Genomic DNA, 20,206 nt, shown 5'->3' on the forward strand with positions numbered 1-20,206 from the left:
CGCGCGACATAGGACGAAGACAGACGCACGGGGGCGCCGGTAGAGTGGTGCCGAAAATAATTGTGGCAATACGTAACTGTAATAGGTGACATAGGTATAGAAATAGCTTGATTGGTTTCAGGAAATTTTGCGCAAATAGGAGCGCTAAATACAGACCGGAAAGTGCGATTAAAACAACAAGCTTCCACATAATCATCAGTGACGTCAGCGCCATCAACCGATAGGTGTGGAACGTCAGCCTGTTACCTTTCATGAGATCTTAAAAACTTACATAGCTCCTTAGGGTTGCGCTGAATTTTGTCGCCCAAAGGAGCAAAGAATTTATTTTTGAATCTTTAATTTATTTTTGATATCGCGCTAAAGGATATTCATTGCTTGAAACGTACATGGGCAACGGCTTTTTCAGTGCGATCATGGAAGACAGTTGGGCTAGTTGGTGTGTATTCGTTGCGTGCTGTCCCGTCGGTTCCTTTTGTCGCGGTCCTTGTGCTTTCCACGCTAGTCGCAATGTCGCAGTCACTAACGAATTTCAGTACGAGCTGACAAGGCGGTGCCGCCTGTTGACCAGTGCACGGGTGTCCCGATCGAACCATGGCTTGTCATTTCGCTGTTTGCAAGACACCACTTTTGACGGTACATTTATGTCAACAAGAGTTTTAATGTGTTTTAAAGAGTTCCCAAGTGTTCTCACAGTCTAATGCATGACTGCTGTTTAAAAATCCGGCAAGAAGGAAACAACATCATGTGATAAGGATGCATATTCTCCTTTGTTGTAGAAATAAACTTTCCTCGATTGATTATGCATGGCCCGTGTAACTGTCACCGTAAAACGCGCAACGACAGTTATGATAACTTAGAGCAGGGATTATTAATACCTTATCTGCTGGCGAGGTTTTGTTTGAGAAAACTAAATCCAAAATGGAACAGCTCGAGTGTTACTGTCTAGTAGGCTCATTTACATGCTGAGTTCGATCATTAACTGCGATGAACCCTGCAAAGGCTAACGCCAGTGCAGACTTGTCGGTGAGTATGGGCTTTTTATCCTTCCATTCTACGTTGGGCATGTTAAAATCACCACCGAAGATAACATCATTATTCAGGGTGGAAAGTAACCGCGACAGGTCGTTGTAGCACTCGACACAATTTTGACCAGGTGAGCGATAAGAGGACCCTACTGTTAAGATACCACCACTGCGCCTCGAAATATTGCACCCCACCGATTCACTGCACGCTGGAGGCACTGCTATCGGCTTTGAGCGGAAGCATGTCCTTGCAAGTACAAAAACACCGCCCCTGTCACTCCGGTTGTTGCTGTTGCCTTGGTGGCATGGCACGCACGTCATAGCCAGGAAGGAAAATGTCAGCGTCACCAATATAATTATGCAACCAGGATTCGGTACCGAGTACGACGTCAGGCTTCACTGAAGATATCAAAGCGGCAAAATCGTAAATTTCTTTTTTTTAGGCTACGACAGCTCACGACAAGAAAAACTAGCTCATCGGCGGCTGGATTTGACCGAGAAGTATGGGGAACAAACGAAGACACGTGGCGAGGTGGATCCTCTACAACTAGCTATCTTGCAGTTCCGACAACCTTTTCAGAAGCGGCGTCATAGCTGATGCACCGATTGTTGGCGTATAACTTGTTGACACGCAGATTAAAGGGCACGTCTAGTGAGCGCTCACAGGCAACAAGCTTAGACTGCACACGGCGCACAGAACTCAAATCTTCTCGGAAAACAAATGACTTGACTTTAAGCTTCTCACCTAGACGACAAAACGCGGTCCCTATTTTTGAAAGGGCAAAATTTAAAGATTATCGGCTGCCTTTTATTTTCATAGTATTTCTCCAAACGGTGTGCACTCTCAATGCCTGCCTCTGACACCGATTCCACTAATTGGGAATGAAAAATAGCTAGTTCCTTTTCCTGAGATTGCTGCCAGGTCTCAGTTGCACTATCCTCTACACCAAAAATTAGTAGGGTATTTTTTCGGGACTGATTGTTAATTCCATCGATGAGAGTTTTTAGAGCGAGAACACCACGGGACAATTCAGTAAGTTGTAACTCACACGGTTCCCTTTACAAAACGAACAAGGGAGGGGAAAACCTCAGGTTGCTTGAGCCAACGTTTCGACAAGGGGACTTGTCTTCGTCTGGGCAAAGCGTTCATCATTGGCAGGGATTAAATAGGGCCTTCGCTCCGAGGAGGAAGGCCCCGGGTGGGGGAAGGAAAGTGGTGTGAGAGGGGATGCGTGTCAGGAAGGGGAGGGAGGTGAATCTTGATTCTTTAAGCTGCTATAGTGGAGAAACTTATATCCGGGGTGTGTGTAATGAACAAAGGCTTTGAAGGGGCTGCGACAGGGGGTTGGCGCTGGGTGGACCTGAAAAACTCAGATAAGAGGATTAGTCAGCGTGGTACAGGGAAATGAGAACAAGGCAAACAAAATAGGCTGGCAGTGGAAGGAGAAAGAAAGGGGGACATTTCCAAGGAAGGACAAGGCAGGTGGGAGTGGGGGGGGGGGGGGAACGGCTCGAGTTCAGAGAATCCCAAAAGGTGGGGGCAGAGGGGGTAACAGGAATGTCATGGTTTCCGTGAACTGATAGAAAGGGTTTGGGAGAAGAAGAAAAAAAAAAGGTGACAAAGGGAGAGGGTGAGAAGGCCGGAAATGTGGTGGAAGATATGACGTGGGAACGGTGCAAAGAGCGATAGTATACTCAGAAGTGCTTGTATTTGGGCGTGTTGGTTCATAACTTTTCAGGGGGACACATGGGCGCAACAAAAGACACGGACATAGAAGCAGACAGGGACAAGGGCTTGTCCCTGTCTACCTCCACGCCCGCGCCCCCCATCGCGCCCCTGTGTCCTGCTGAAAAGATAATATACTTATGCGAAGTTTTAGGAAATGGTCTGACCACGTGCAAGACATTTGTTAATTTAAAATGATGCTAAGCCTGAAATGTACCTGAGAGATTCCAGGTTTCCTCTGGACATGTTAATCCCTGTTTGTTGCAGTGTTTTAAATTTGTGGATTAGGAATGCTTCTCTGTATTTTCTGTCCCTAGTCGATTTGAAGCCTGACTGAAGAATGAACAATTTGAGTTCGTCGAATTTGTGATGGCGTTGAATAAAATGGGTCGACGCTGCCTTCTGTTCATTCCGTGTTGTGTCAGCCCGGTGCCCGTTTAATCTGGCACTCATTGTTTGCCCGGTTTCTCCGATATATTGTTTCTGGCAGAAGGAGCACTGGAGCATGTAGATAATATTGGACGATGTGCAGTCAAAACTGGTCTTTATTTCGAAACTGAAATCGCTTGCCGTACTTTTAACCGCAGTGTCCCTTTGTAAATGTTTGCATGTCTTGCATCTAGGTCGAGAGCATGAAGTTACTGTCGGTGGTGGCTTCTTACCGAGCCTAGCATGCACCAGGATGTCCTTCAGGTTTGTGTTGCGTTTGTATGTTACCCTTGGTGCGTCGGGAAATATTTTCTTGAGACGGTCGTTACCAGTTAAAATGGGGTGGTATTTCCGCAGGATATTATTTATGTTTGGAAGCGCGTTTGAGTATTTCGTTATAAGTGCAGGAGGTCGTTGACTGTTAGCTTTTGTTCGTTTTTTAAGAACTACATCTCGTTTCAAAGTGGTTGCTCGTTGGAACGCATTATTAAGGGTTGTCTGTGGATGATTTCTGGTGACTAGTGTGTTTTTTAGCGAGTGGAGGTGTTTCAGGTAGTCGTCGTCGTCGCTACATATTCTTCTTAGTCTCGTTGCCTGTCCTACGAATATACCTTGTTTGCAGTGTCTTGGATAATGGCTAGTGAAATCTAAGTATTGTTGTCGGTCAGTAGGCTTCCTGTAAAGTGTGGTTTGAGCTTGCTATTTTCTAAATGGACAGTGGTGTCAAGGAAATTGACTTGCGTTTTCGAGGAGTTGAAGGTGAATTTAATGCTGGAGTGGCATGAATTGAAATGTGTGACGAATGCCTTCAGGGTCTCGGACGCGCAGCAGAGTCTTGAATTAGACTTGTACATTAAATCTGTCTCGAAAGAAATTATAGACCAAACAAAGCAAGCTCGAAAACGCAGAAACGTCACCCCACAGGCTACTCTGAACCACTTTGGCGTGTTGGCCATTTAAATGTCTAGCTCTCTTTACCACGCCGCACCCGTGGCTTATTGGAAGTGGTGCTCGGCTGCTCACCCTACAGACGTGTGTTCCATTCCCACCGCGGCGGTCTCATTTCGATGGAGGCGAAATGCTATAGAGGCCTGTGTACTTTGCGACGTCAGTGCACGTTAAAAAAACCCTGGTCATCGAAGTCATCCTGAGCCATCAATTACGGCGACCCTGATAGCCTGAGGACGCTAAACTTTATACAAAAAACAGAGGTTTTTGGCATTTTGAAGACGGAACTTTTCTGCACTCTAACCGCAGCAATCCAACAATTCCTGGCTTATTGGGCGTTTTTTTGCTGCTTGCTTGCTGACGTGTCCGTAAATATTGGGCGCTTTTTCATGGTTGTTCCAGTTTTGTGCAGTTGAATAATTTACCTGGTGGGTGAACGCTGGGCATATGAAGCAGCAAGTATAACAAGAGTGGCGCCGTCTAGAGATTCAAGAGGAAAAGGGCGCAAAAACACGCGGACAAAAGAGAGACAAACACGACAGGACCAGCGCCACCCTATCGTGGCGCTGGCCCTGTTGTGTTTGTCTCTCTTTTGTCAACGTTTTTTTGCGCCCTTTTCCTCCTGAATAATGAACAAACTAGCCCAAACTAGAGTTCTTCTAAGGATACCTTTCTATGAACGGGTCCAGCGGCCCCGTCCGGAAAGGTAGGCCGCCAGATCCTTGCGCACGCAAGAAGCAGTGACACAGGTGCAGCCGACTTCTTCAGGGTCAAGAGAAAGAGCAGTGTGCACTACGATTCGGAGATGGATGGCACGTAATTCGAACACTAGTTTATGAACATGCCAGCAGTGTCATTGCCACATGCCGTGCCCCAGCGTCGCTCGAGAAAAAAATGCCCGTGGCATCGACACGAAAAAGTGACATCCAAGCGTGGCTTCAAGCCAGGGGATTGCTTGGTGGTCAGATATGGTTCGGGCTGAATTGTTGGAACTTTTAAAGAGCCCGAGCGAGCCCAGTGTACCGCTGTGTACCTTACAGAGTCCAGTGTTGCGCAAAACGGCCACGGTATCTTACTACTGTCACCATATCACTTCGAATTGAAACCTATCAAGGATGTATGGAGCATCGTGAAAGTCCACGTAGCTATGAGAAACGAAGAGTTTACTTCGGCGTATGTGCAACAGCTTTTACCAGAAGCACTGGCAACGGTAGCGCATCAGTTGTGGGCAAAATGTTGCACTCATTTTAAGCGTGTTGAAGAGCAGGCTTGGGAACCAGATACAATTATCGATATTCAAATCTAGCCGGGCATTGTGAACACTGGTGGGTCAAGTAACACTTGTGATGAGTCTTGTTCAGCATTGCACGGTCTCGAACAGCTTGCTTGAAGGGCCCTCACCAGGCTCTTTTGTAAATGCTAGTTATTTACTGGAAGCTGTACAGGACGAGCCACAAAGGATTGTTTCTTCGGCGTCGCGTCAGTGCCTCGGTTGCCGGTTGAGCCTATAAGATTCTTACTTCGCAAAAATGAGCCGTTCATCTGCTCGACCGAAGCAGACAGCAGTTTCAGGAGGGTTAAGGAAATGCTACCGTCGAGTGCAGTCCTCCAGATGCTCGATCCGTCACTTCCAGTCATCGTGTCGACCGACTCGTCCGACTTACACCTTCACAACATCATGTACCAACTAGGCCCAACCTAAGTTTCATTCAAGGACTGTGGACTGGGAGCAGTCCTGCAGCAACAAAGTGGCCACGAGCTCCACACAGTTGCTTTCGCATCTCGTAAACTGTCGCCTGCAGAAAGAAAATATTGAGTCGGTGAAGGAGAGGCACTTGCATGTGAGCGATGTCACACCTACCTTTGGGGCCGCCATTTCACAATTCGGAGAGACCACCAGGCACTGGCGTCCTTGCTGTTGTCACAAGGACATGGAAGACGCCCACTCCGAATCGCACGCTCCGAATTTCACTGTTGAATACCGCAAGTGGTCCACAAACACTGTAGCAGATGCACTTTCTCGACTGCCAGCACCTACCTCGGAAGCAGAGATTGCTAAGGAGGAAGAAATTGTCTCGTTCATTGGGCCAGCCTGCGTTACAATGGAGGAGTTCAGGCAGGCCGCCCTCGACGACGGTTCTCTGGAAACCATCAAGCCATTCGTGCTGAGTTCTTGGCCGCCAAAGAAGTCCATACAAGAAGAGGCGAAACCATTCTACCCTATTCGGGAAGAACTTTCTATTGTTGATGACGTGCTACTGCGTGCAGAGAGCGCCTCGTCGTTCCGTCCTCCCTCGCGGCTCTGATTATCGGCACCGCGCACGAGACACATCCGGGTATCACACGCATGAAGGCGCGGCTTTATCAGCGGTTCTGGTGGCCACGAATGGATAAGCAAGTGGTAATGGAAATAAAAAACTGCCACATCTGCCTGGAGGCAGATAAGTCCGCCAACACATCACCAGCACAGTTGCAACCTGTTGAATGGCCTGAGCGACCGTGGCAGAAGCATGGCCTAGACAATGTTGGTCCTTTGGCGCATGCGGTTTACAAGAGCATATTTGCTGTAACGCTTGTTGGCTACTATCCCAAATGGCCGGAGGCACATTTTGCATAGAAGTGTCCACGAGCACCGTGAAAGACTATCCAGAAGAGACCGTTTGTGACAATGGACCTCAGTTCACTTCGCGCCAATTCATCACCTTCCTGCAAAACTGATGCATCCGTCTTTCACATTCTTCGGTGTACTATCCCCAAGCGAATGGGCAAATAGAGCGGTTCAATCACACATCGAAAAATTTCATTCAGGTCGCACTCCTCGAAAGACGACCACTCCGGCAAGCAGTCACAGAATACCTCGCCATTTACCGATGTACTCCGCAGGCCACCACAGGGGTCACCCCAGCAGTTCTATTGCATGGTAGAATGGCCCGAACCAGGCTGAATGTCGTGCGTTTCTAAGTACAAGCATTTGCGGAAAGCCCAGCCAAGGAGTTGGCGCGACTCCGTCGAAGGGTCCGACGTCAACAGCAGAGCAGCAAGCACTACACGGATAAAAGGAGAACTGCCAAGAAGACGAAGATAGCCTTAGGCGACTTTGTTCGCATCAAGAAACCGTCCGTTCGTTTCAAGGGATTCTGCTCCTTTTCTTCATTATGTTTTCTTCATTATGATCGCGAGCGCACGCCGCAGTCGGCATGCGTTCGCGATCGCGAGCACGCGATCACAGGGTGAGCGGTTTTTATACGGCGGTTCTGAACTGTGTTAGCCGCGGTTAAGCTGGGAAAACGTATTTATATTCCCCTATTGCTATCCCACACATTAAGCCGAGAGGCTTGGTGGGGCAACAAAAAGATTGCGCGGAAGGCGAGGGTAGCTTCCGAGCCATGCAGTGAGGGATGTAGCCGGGCTAGGCTTTGCTGCATGCTTAATTGGAAAGGCACAACGTTGGCGACACATAGAATGCCGCAATTCTCACGAACTAGCCCTGCCTGTTCTAATGAATAACGTTTTGCTCAGCGCGGCGGCTGGATGCGGCTGGTGCACCTGGCGGTGTCTCGGTTCGTACAATCGCGCCTTCCGCACGGGGTGTGGCTGGCGCTGGCGGCACTCGCCGGGGACCAGGCGCATGTCCTGGCCAACCTGACACGGCTCGAGGCAGGGTCCAGGCGCGAGCTGAGGCTGCGGCTGCCGCTGAGCTGCGGGAGAGAAGGCGTCCACCCGGCCAGGGGACTCGACGCCGTAGCCAAGGCACGCACCCAGTGGAATGGACGATTATTTCATTATACCTAAAGACAGACTGAGGAAAAGACATTTTTGTTCTCAGCAAAAAATGGAGTTCATGCCTCCTTCTATCTAAACTGATGTTTGTCCGGCAGAAAAGGAACGCATTTATTGCCGAGGAAATTATACTTAATGCGGCAGCTTTTTTTTTTTCCCCCGTCACTGAGTTCGACCTTGTGATGCCCGTTTTCATGATAGTTCCTCTCTTTATTAGGACGCACACTTCTAGAGATACAAGAAAACTTTATTTTCTCTCAGTGTTCAATGTAGTATAGTGTTTGTTCTCAGAGTAGAATACCTGCGTAACCAGTACTAGTTTAGAGGAATGAGGTCCCCTGCCGATGCAGCTTCTCAGCGCCGGTGGCCGCCGACCCGCCGGCGCCATTGTGGTGCTGGTGACGCAAGCCGCTACTCTGAGTGGGAAGAACGGGACCAACGGGCCGGACTTCTCCTCGGGCCTCTTGCTGAGCACAGTGGCTCTGGGCGCGCAAGCGGATCCCACTCTCGAGCTACTGTCCGCCAGGTACAGCAAAGCGAGCGGAATGCGCTCTGCGACATTTTGTAGTGCGAACCCTGTTTCTTGAACTCTTAATCTCTGGAATGGCATCGTCCCATCCGGTTCAATAGCTTCACTCGAAATGGAGAAAAAGTCTTAAAAAGAAAGTTTTCCAACTTCGTGCTCACCCATATAGTTATGCAGGGCGCCAGAAGCTATTGTAGGTGGGCAGAGTTCCAAGAACAGCAGAGCGACGAAGAAATTGATACTTAAGCTTTTAGAGACACTGAGGGGCTATTGTAGTAGCGCTGAAAAACAATGATGACAGGGTAGAAGAAGACAACACAGGCGCTAGACATCAACTGCCTTTATTCCTAAAGAACTGAAGTTCCTGTATCCTGTTTCACGCATGCGATTTTATTGTTGATTTTTTCGCACCTCATAGTCACCTATAAATGCGTGGTACTTTTAGGGAATAAAGTCAGTTATGTCCAGCGCCTGTGTTGTTTTCTTCTACCCTATTTAGAACTCTAATCTGGGCGAGTTGGTTCATAGCTTCAAAGGGGTACGTACTTGCGCAAAAGACGGTACGAAAACCAGGAAACACAAACGACATGTACAATGCGCAACTTCCAACTTGTTTATTTCATTGAGAGCTACACATTTATGCCCTAGACGTCAAACACTGCGATAGAAACCCTTGTATGCGCATTTCACGTCAGCATACCACCACCACAGGTGCAGCCTTCTTCTACCCTGTCGTCCCTGTGTTTCAGCACTGCTATTGTGTCCTCTCAATCGAGACACCAACTAGCCCAGCTTTCTGCCTTAAATTTTAGAGAAACACATCTCAGACACATGGAAGAACCATGTGTGGGATGGGCGCTACAGGACACAGGATCAAGAAAGGGGGAAGAATAAGTGTAGTTCTTGAATGAGCGCTAAATGGCGGTGGGTCCACGAAACATGTAGAGGACATTTATGAATCTAAGGCGAAGTAGCAGTAACGAGCACGTGGATAGGACTAGTTAGTGGACTTGTGAGCGCCACTATGAAGACCGGTAAGTCAGTGCATAGAAGAGTTTAAAATATACGCACACTGTTGTTAGGCGCATGTGAGCAACATGACGCATCACAGTTAATGGAGAAGATGAACAGGAAATAACCGAGAAAACGAGCGTCCAGCATTCACTATAGTGCTGTAGCTGATGTTACCTGAAAAAATTTCAAGATGTATAAAGACGGCTTGTACAGCGTAGGGATTGCGTATTTTCTGATACAGCTGCCGAGCCAGCATGGCGGCCTTACCGTTGCCCTAAGTGCGCTGATGTAATTTCTTTCTTACTCTAGTTGTCGCACGTCATAGAGACCAATCCGGATCTTCCTTACCTGATGCTGTGCATACAGAACTGCAAAAATTGTCCGCCTGGCAATCTATATTCTTCGCTGAACTTATAGAGACAGAAAACCAGTTACTAACAAAGAATAAACTTAATTAGTTTTTACTTAAGCAAAAGCATCAGGGAGCTTGAAGTTGAATACAAAACTTAACCGTCCTTATACGCACAGAAATAGAAAAATAACCACTAACACCTCTCAGGTGACTCGCGAGGTCGGTTGCTTTGAGGATCATGTGAACGATGCAGAAACGCGCCGAAGTGATCATATATCCAACCCTATCCTGAAACCACTCGCAGGAAATTATAATTCAGCATGGCCCGAACACAACAGACCGCGCTCACCACCTTGGGCGCCACAAACTGGATCGCTGCCGACCGTTAATAGTGAAATTCGCACTGCTTAAGGGGGACAGGGTAAGCCCTATCCTTCCCGTGTATTTTAGGGCATGTTTCAGTGCACTGATCTCAAAAATCAACTAAGATAGCACCTACTTGTTTATATAACCTTTATCCTTGCTTTATGCTCTTGGACCGAACCAGAATTATTGAACGCAATGAAAACACAAATTTTTGTGAACTGTTTCTATCGAGCACTTGATTTAAGTCCACATTAAGCGTTATTTTCGCCTTCAAAATCAAAACATAACATTGCACTTGCCTAATTTTGGTTCACTTTGTCACCGCATGCCTATGTAAAGCACAGATAAAGAATTCGCCTTCTGCCTCGTTTTGCTTTGAAGGTAACGGTACCAACGCAACAGGAAGCTTGATTTGAGATAAATTAGTTCAAAGGAAGATTAACTTTTATACGGAGTTAACTGTTTTACATAAATCTTTAGTGGCTGTGGTACTAGCTAAAGTGACAATTTTAGAGCTTGCCTCCAGATGATGCAAATGAAGGACTGAAATGAGACAATGTCGCCTAAGAGCTTAAAGATTATTTCTCATTATGTTCTTACTCCAACTGAACTGAGAAACATCCAGTTCCCGTCATGGAATCCTGTTTCAAATGACTGGTGAGACAGTGCCTCTACAAAAAAATAGGCAGATTCAAAGCTATTTTTTAAAGGGAAATAAAACTCAGGAAATAAAACGCAGGAACAAGTGCGATACAAGGAAAGTTGCAGAAAATAATATGCACTATTAAAATGTAAAAGTAAAGATTCAAACTTTCTGCACTTTTTATTTTCCCTGCCCTCTTAAGGGTAAACAGGCCATTCTTTCTTCTAAGGGCTGCGAATTCAGGGACAAAAAGACTGCAGCGTTGGCGAAGCTTTCTCTTTCCACGTTCGCAATGTGCGCCAGCACCTTGTTACTTTTTCGAAAAGGAGGAATAATCACTTTTCTCTGTGATGCAAAACCCTGTTCATCGGAACCGAGCGATACTCTTCGATGAATCAGCAAAATATGTGAAGGAGATTGCACAGCGTTTGGTGCTTCCCTGAAAACCGTCCGCTCGTATTCTGCCGCCGCTCAGTCTAATTTTTCTTAAAAGCGTAGTTTTTTGGGCTTGTTGGCGCATGATCATAGCGATATAATAGCGCAGAGTAGGACAGGACACACGAAGACACGAACAACACGAGCGCTAACTTCCAACAAAATTTTTATTTCACACATGCAACATATTTAACACCAAAACCACGTCATCACCTGTGCTATCAGTAACGTTGTCTGAGCACAGGTGATGACGTGGTTTTGGTGTTAAATATGTTGCATGTGTGAAATAAAAATTTTGTTGGAAGTTAGCGCTCGTGTTGTTCGTGTCTTCTTCGTGTGTCCTGTCCTACTGTGCGCTATTATATCGCTATAATTTTTCTTCTTCGGCGATTTTCACTAATATATGCAGTCTTCGTCCGAAGCGGCTCCAATCTTGCGTATTCATCTGGCAGTAACCAGCTGATGTTTACCGAAACATGGCTCACTAACGACGTCTCTGAAACTGAAGTTCTTGAAGACTTTCTGTAATGTCGCATAGCACGCGTCACAGCCGGAGGCAAACGTTTACTGAAGAAAGAGTACAAGAACAGGAAATATATATGATTTGAAGAAAATAGCGCCAGAGCATGCAAACCACGAAAAGACAAGGACGAGACACAAAGCGCTAACTCACAACTAATTAGTTGTGAGTTAGCGCTTTGTGTCTCGTCCTTGTCTTTTCGTGGTTTGCATGCTCTGGCGCTATTTTCTTCAAATCAAGTATGCACTAACTCGCCCAAGAAGAAGTGTTAATGAAGGAAATATATAGTCGAGTGGGAAAGGGCGTCGAACGCCACTGATCGCACACGATACCACACCCGGTGATCTTATGGGCACATGGCAGCAACACGGTACACAGAATGGCCATATCGCCATGTTATTACATTGTCACACTTTCCGAACTACAATTTATTCCACAAGGAACGCACACCGCAAGAGGCAGGGGCGTCCTCACTGCCTTTAATAAGCAACTTTCATGTTCATTACTATTTCACTAGGCCTTGATACTAAATGGCTTATCTATCGCGCCACTCCCCAAACCGTACTTCTCGGGGTTCATTACAGAGTGCCAAATAACTACTTTCCTGGAACCTTTTACGGGAATTTCTTTTTCAGAAAATTTAAAAATGTTAACCACAAACCACCCCAAAAGACACATGATTCCCTTTGGAGGCTTTAATTTTCAAGAATTCAACTGACAAATTCTGGTAGCAGTCTGCAAGTGGGCAGCGAAACATTTCGTCGACGTTTGTGTGAATTTTAACCTAACAGAAGTCGTCTACGAACCTGCCCGCGTTGCAGGATGATGTGCAAATATCTTGCACCTAATCTAGCTACCCGCCCAATATCATTCTTGTCTCTCACTTATCTACTCAAAATCAGTGATCTTACATACTACGTTTCAATTCCAACCCAAGATGAAAGTACAGCTATTAGACTATACGACAGATGAAACTTTTAAAGCATTAACCACGCTTTGAGCCAATATCGCTCAACTTTCGAGATGTCTTTACTGAATCTATGAGTAAATAATAATTGATCATTCTTTAGAAACATGTTATGTGAACTAGCTAAACTATATCCTTAAAATATGTTTTCTCTCAGCCGTCAGAAACCGAGATACAACAAAATAGTCAAAATGCTAATCAACAAGCAATACTCTTTTTCCATGCTGCAAAATTAATGAAAAACTACGCTTCCGCATTGAAAAAATACTCTGCTGCAGAACACCCATACCAAACCTCAATCGACACTGCCAAATACTGTTTTATTCCTGCGGACATTCCAAAATTCTTGTCTGGTTATCCCAGAAAATTCTGCCAGATATTAGAAGAGCACCTAACACTTAGCATGGCTCTGACTCAAAAGTCTGGAGAAGAGGCTAATGATATTCAGTACGCTGAAATGTTTAACAAAGCATTTTCATCTGTTTTTACGAATCAAATTCACCCACCGGCTGCTGCATTCGCCACCAACATAGAGTCTGATATGCTTGCTGTCACGTTTTCTAAAGCAGGCATTTCCTCGCTTATACAAAAAAAAAAAATGAATCGCCAGTAGAGGTACATGAAGTTAAGTCCAAAATTTTGTGCAGTACTAACACCATTTCTGAGGTGTAATTCCCTTCATTGTTCCAACATTTGCCTTCTACGGGGTACATACCTGATGAATGGAAAGGAGGAAAGTCGTTTCCTTCTGTAAATTAGGTAGCATCCCAACACACACCTGACTACTCCCACTGCAGGGCAAAACCCTCTCGCATGTCTCTCCATTTAACCTTGTCGTTCGTCAGTTGTGGCCACTCTATATCCCCGCAAACTTGTTAATCTCATCCGCCCACCTGACTTTCTGCCGCCGCCTGCTACGTTTACCTTCTCTTGGAATGATGGAATTTGTGGGCGCGAACACACAAAACACAGAGAAGATACCACAGGACAGGCGCCTTTTTCACAACTAGTTTAATGGGAAGGCAAAAAACACTTAAATATCAAAAGATATCACAGGTAGGTACAGGTAAAAACAGTTAATATTTCATGTTATGACTAAACAAACTCAAAATTTACTCAGATAACCTATTTCCTTCTTGGTAAGCGATATTGACGGCTTACTCACGCAATTAAAGTACCAGGCAATGTAGAAAACTTCCATCATCCGCCTAGTTCGTTTGTTCAGGGGGACAGAATAGAACCTGTGTTGCCACAAAGATAGGCCGGCAATTATTACATCCTTGGAGCTGTTCCCTCACCCCTGAGGCATTGCCATTGTCGTGCTCTTTAAGGCGAATGTTCAAACAACGCGAAGTCTGCCCTATGTAGACCAGACCACAGAGAAAAGGGATCTTGTACACCACTCCTTTTTTACAGCGCACAAACGTAGCCCAGTGTTCGACTGTGCATGCGCGGGAAATACAGTCAACTTTTTCCGCTTTTTTTGCACAAGGGGGCATAGTCTACCTTATTTCAAGGGGGCGGATAAGGCTACTTTGATATCGTATCTTTTTGCCACGTGTCTTAACCCATGTGATAAGCACTGGATGTAGACCAGATTTTTTTACCCTCGCACGCAGGCTGCGGACGCGCGCCTACTCTCGATGCCAGTCGCCATCTGTCGGCGCGCGCGGCCCGAGGGACTGCGGGTCGCGCCGGCGCCGCGCATAGAACGCATGTTTACGTGTTCGCTTCTGCCGTTTTGTGCTCCATCAGCTAACGTATGAGGGTGTGTGCTGTGCGTCACTACTCACATTTGCCCTCTTCCAGACAGTGCTGCGGTTATCTTGTGCGCAGTTACTCGTTAACGTGACATCCGAGGGTAGTCGACCAGGTAGTGTACGGACTGGAAACCGGCACTTCGAAGCAGATTTCTGCGCTGTCGTGTCGTTTGTTGTCGCTTTTTACGTGCGATATCATCTATGATAATATTATGCATTAGAATGTAGATCTATTGACTTGACTCAGTGGAGTAGTAACTGGATAGGCGAGCTGCAGACTGAAGGTTGTCCCGACGGAGCGCGTGTTTTCGATCACCAGTACGTGTTCAGCATCCTTGCGCTGAGCTTGCTCTTGTTCCCATTCAGAACATTTCATGCACAGGATTGTAAGCACGACCGCTACCGATTTCAGCTGCTTTTTCCGCACACATGTCAGAGGTATCTGGGGGGTAAAGGTTTATCTATAGTATCTTTCTGCTGTTGGTATCTACCTTAGCTTGGTTTGGTTTATTAAGGTTTTACATTCCAAAGTGACTCAGGCTATGAGGGACGCCGTAGTGAAGGGCTCCGGAAATTTCGACCACCTGGGGTTCTTTAACGTGCACTGATATCGCACAGTACACGGGCCTCTAGAATTTCGCCTCCTTCGAAATTCGGCCGCCGCGGCCGGGATCGAACCCGCGTCTTTTGGGCCAGTGCAGAGAGCCGTAACCACTGAGCCACCGCAGTGGTGCGGTATCTACATTATTCATAGGAAAATATGCGCGATTTCATTACATTTTCCACACTTAGCCAAACGCCTACTCAACGCTCTCACACGCGGCGAGAGCTCCTGAATAGCATAACGCGACTTCGGACCTCAGAATTAGTGAAAGCTGGATTAGCTGCTCATATCTATTCAAGCTTTTATAAATTAAGCGAAAGTACGTTTTTATGCACCAGGTTGCATAAACCATGACAAAATTTGTTTTCTGTTGGCGCTGCGACTTAGTTGAGCTCACAGCGGTAATTTGTTGATAAACTGGCGCGGCGACAAGAAAGCCGTTTGTGGAAGGGGGGGGGGGGCTTTATGGCCGGCAGGAAGGAATAAGAGTGCATGGGAATTGGAACTGCATACTAGCCGCACACCTAATTCTTGATATTGAATAAAAAGTTTCTTTGCGGTGGAGCACCAAGACGGAATTCGATATAAGCACGAGCGCGTTCTAAGCGCCGGCACAATTAACCTGAATGTCAAACTAAATGTCATTAAAACGCGTCAATGTTATCGCTTTGATAACGTAAATACTTCCTGCAACACAGCCACGCAGCGGAAGTATGCTCGACAATGTTTTTTTAGCGCCCGAAGCGCGTCTATATGCAGGCGCGGCCGCGGAACTGCCGAACCCCGCAGTCCCCAAAGAAACGCCCGCACCGCGGCGCGCCAGTCGGTGCAAAATGGCCGCGCCCAGGAGAGGCTAAAAAATCTGGTCTATAGGGAATGACCGCATGCTTCTTCAAGTCATTGCCTACAAAAGTCGGGCACTTGCATCGGATCAACTGTAGCGCCCATTTTGAGTAGCAGTTTTTGAGGGAAGTGGATCGCGTACTCAGCCAGAGATTAGAAGGTTTGCACAAAGGGATCTTCCCTTATAAAAATTTCTATAGACAGTCTATAGACTGTCTATAGACTGTCTATAGACAAATCCTTTAGACTGGTCTATAGACAGTCTATAGATTTATGGCCATACACTTTGTAGGGTCTGCTCGCGGGCAAGTCAAATCTCGCGCCGCTCACCGCGGGTAGCCTTGGACCCCTTCTTCCCGAGTGGGGGGGCGGTGGGAGCGAGGCTGGGAGAAAGCCTTTATAAGGCGAGACCGGAGAGGCTCGCGGCCTCTCTCGCTCTCGGACCAGCCCCAAAGGACCACCTGACCCAGCTGCCACGACGACGACCGGCCCCCCTGATGTGAGAATAAACCGTTTTGTACAGAGACCTGCCTCGAGTGACTGCCTGTGCGTCCCCGCGCAGAGGAATCGCCCACAAATAATGGCGCCCAGCGTGCGGCTTTAATTAACACCTTGTGGACGATTTCTCTGCCGATTTTGGGACGTGCAGCCAGACTCGTGGCAGGCCCTCTTTGTTCAGGGCCACGTCGGACCGATAGGGTTAAGGAGCGGGTCAGGCGGAATGTTCGCGGGGTAGCGACTTGTGTAGTGTTGTAAATTTGTTAGGGGTTTTGTGTTATTTATGTAGTTTTCGGGCGTTTTGTGTTGTGTATTTCCGCGTGTTTGTAGATAGATTGTTGTGTATGTGAATGTTCTTGTTGCCATGAGCAGTTAGCCGGTGCGGCCGGACAGTTAGCGCGAACTATGCCTCCCAGAAAGGATGTTTCAGCCACGGCTTTGGATGGCGGGGCAGCCGGTAGTGAGACGGCCGACGCGGCGGCCGTAATAGAGCAGGTGACTGAGATGTTTGCCGCATTAGCCCGTCAGCTCGGTTCGGTGGCTGGCGCCAACCAGGCCGCAGCATCGGTAGCATCGGCGACAGCATCGCGCCCGAGGATAAATATGGAGGTCCCCTCCTTTTCCGGGTACACGGACGCGAAATCAGTCCACGAGTTTCTACAACAACTCGAGGACTACCAGACGGCTCTGGGCGCCCCAGATGACGTAATGCTAGGGCAGGTCCTGCCTGTAGCACTCGTCGAGAGCGCGGCGCGATGGAGGCGCTGCCAGCCGACTTTCCAGTCGATGGCGGACTTCAAAGACCGTTTCCGCGCCGAGTTCTTGCCGCCTGATTATGAGCGCCGGATGCTGGAGGAGCTCGCGTTGCGCACCCAACACCCAGAGGAAAGCCTCCTCGAGTACGTACGCGCAATGCAAGAGCTGTACAAGAGGGCAGACCCGACGGCAACCGACCGAGATCAGGTTGCGCGTGTGATCAGGCAGTGCCATCCACGCTTCAAGCCGTATCTGCGGGGCCGCAGTTTTACAAACCTCGAGGCCCTAGCGCAGGAGGCCAAGACCGTACAGGCGGATTTACTCGCCGAACTGCGCTACCAGCCGCCCCCCAGGCCGGCCGAATCGCTAGAACCGGGATGCGCATGGGATGTAGGCCGAGAATGCGCGATGAGGGCTCGGCGCGCCGAGGTAATGGCCGTGGAAAATCAGGCGGAACCCCCTGTTGTCCCTCGCGCGCTTGACCCGTACGCATTCGAGCAGCGGCGTCTTGCCGGCCTCACAGGCCACGCGCCGAGCGAGCGTCAGGAATGCGCGGAGAAAGGGGAGAGTCGTCCCCAACCGCTTCGTGGAACGAGGGGTCCTCCGTCCACGCGGCGGGTGAATGACCGGCTTTGCTGGAATTGCAACCAGCCCAGCCACGTGGCACGCGAATGCCAAGCTAGGCGTATGCAGGGAAACGCCAGGCGCTGGCGGTGATGTCTGGTGGCACCGACCTTTCACCGTCAGCGGGAGAATTTCATGGTTGTCAAGGCGCTGGTCAGGAAAAGAACTTCCGCGCCGGCGACAGGGAGGCCTTTGTCCCGCTCGCCTGTAGAGCTCAGGGAGTCGTTCCGCGCTCAAGCCCTTTTATGCTAGTGCAGTTAGCGGGTCGATGCTACTCTGCACTCGTAGACACGGGCTCAACGCTGTCACTGGTCGGTGACGAGGTGTACGAGGCCTGCCGGATAGGTAACATCTGTGTCAGACCGGCCGAAACCCCGTTAAGCTTAGCAGCTGGGGCGGCAAAGGCAAAGGGAGCAGTGCGTCTTACGATGCGTTTTGACGGCAGAAAGCGGAGACATCGCTTCGTCTATCTGCCTGGCTTGTCGATACCAGTAATTCTGGGAAGGGATTTTCTCTCGAGCGAAGGCATTGGGCTCGACATGGGGGAGAATGGCTATCGTTACAGCCAGCTCGCCCCCCTCATTCCCTTCGAAAGCGCATCCTTGTCCGGCTGTCCTGCACAAAAGGTGGTTGTCCACACCTGTGCGACAGAAAGGCAGGTGAGCTCCCTCGAGACGCTGAGAGACGGTGGCCCGTTAGAAGCGATTATTGCGTCTTTCTCAGGACCCAGTAGTCAGCGCCGAAGGCTCGCGGAAACTTTACTCCCGTTTTCGGATTGCTTCACGGAGAAACCGGGCAGAACCGACCTGCTTCAGCACGAGATTCAGACGGGTGATACGCGCCCTTTCAGGTGTAACCCGAGGCCGTTAAGTGCGCATAAGAGGCAGCTTCTCGACTGTGCCCTTGACGACATGATTGATACCGGTGCGGTGAGACCCTCACAAAGTCCCTGGGCGTCACCAGTGGTTCTAGCGCCGAAGAAAGATGGATCGGTCAGGCTGTGTGTTGATTATCGTAAGCTCAACTCACTGACGCCTACGGTTGCGTACCCTTTCCAGTCGATCGAGGCTGTGATGTACGCGTTAGGGAACGCGAGGTTCTTCACAGTCCTAGATGCAAGCAGAGGGTACCTGCAGATTGAGGTGGCCGAAGGTGACATTGAGAAAACCGCATTCACCTGCCACCGCGGGCTCTTCGAATTTACTCGACTCCCGTTTGGTTTGTCTAACGCCCCGAGCACGTTCATGCGACTGATGGACATCGTGCTGGGCGATGCAAGGTTCAACTACGCCATGGCGTACCTCGACGACGTTGTGATATTCTCACAGTCGTTCGAGGAGCACCTCATTCACCTGAATTCCGTCCTCGATAGAATGAGACGTGCCGGTCTAACCATAAATCCAAAGAAAGTGCAGTTGGCATCGAAGAGAGTGAACCTCTTGGGCTTTGTCGTGGATGATGGCACACTGAGACCGAATGATGACAAACTGCAGGCAATTCTGAACTACCCCTGCCCCATGGATGTGAAAAGCTTGCAGAGGTTTTTGGGGATGGTTGCGTTCTACAGGCAATTCATCCCGCGCTGTTCGGAGCTTGCAAGGCCGCTGAACCTGCTGTTGCGTAAAGGCTCGAAGTGGGTCTGGGGCAAGGAACAGAGTGACGCATTTGTTGCCTTGGCTCGCGCGATAGCGAATACCGCTAGTCTGCGCCTTCCCGACCTGAACAAGCAGTTTGTCTTGCAGACAGACGCTAGTGACTACGGTGTTGGAGCTGTTTTGTTGCAGGAACACGAGGGCAAACTGCGCCCTGTCGCGTTCGCTAGTCGCACGCTCACATCGGCGGAGCGGAATTACTCCGTGACCGAAAAGGAATGCCTGGCGATCATGTTCGCATTGTCCAAGTTCGACATGTACCTAGACGGAGCGGTCTTCACCGTGCAGACAGATCATCAGGCATTGTCTTGGTTAAAGAGGCTCAAGAACCCCGCAGGCAGACTCGCGAGATGGGCGCTGACGTTGCAACGTTACGCGTACGCCATCGAGTACCGCCGGGGCAGCTTGAACAAGGTGGCCGATGCTTTATCGCGCGCACCATGGAATGCTGGCGGAAGCGCTTCAGAGGCGCAGCCCAGCTTTGTAAAAAGCGGCGTCACCGCTGTTGGAGAGGAAGAGAGGGCGGACGGGAGTGTCGCGCCCGGTTTGGAGAGAGAGGAGACGGACAAAGGTCCCGCACGGTGCTGTGACGGAAGGGAAACACAGCAGCTCGTGGTGGCGACCGCTCGCCTGCCTAGGAGCGAGGCAGAAAGAAATCTGTCTTGGGGAGTAGCGGTCAGTAGAGAAGAGCTGATCGAGGCCCAGAAAGCAGACGGTCTTTGCCAGCGGGTGCTGAAGGAG

At 48.8% G+C, this 20,206-nt stretch overlaps 1 protein-coding gene across 1 annotated transcript in view; it reads left to right on the top strand.

The window, feature by feature from the left end:
* LOC149327750 (calcium-activated chloride channel regulator 1-like) overlaps positions 1–20,206 on the top strand; it is an 884,343-nt gene that overhangs the window by 360,069 nt on the left and 504,068 nt on the right. Inside the window, exons 8-9 of the mRNA XM_089564962.1 lie at positions 7,645–7,875; positions 8,256–8,431. Of these exons, the coding sequence (XP_089421088.1) occupies positions 7,645–7,875; positions 8,256–8,431 (407 nt within the window). The remainder of the gene's footprint in view (positions 1–7,644; positions 7,876–8,255; positions 8,432–20,206) is intronic.

The sequence above is a fragment of the Amblyomma mixtum genome, chromosome 10, assembly GCF_055824585.1.
Source record: "Amblyomma mixtum isolate Tamu chromosome 10, ASM5582458v1, whole genome shotgun sequence".
Lineage (NCBI taxonomy): Eukaryota > Metazoa > Arthropoda > Arachnida > Ixodida > Ixodidae > Amblyomma > Amblyomma mixtum.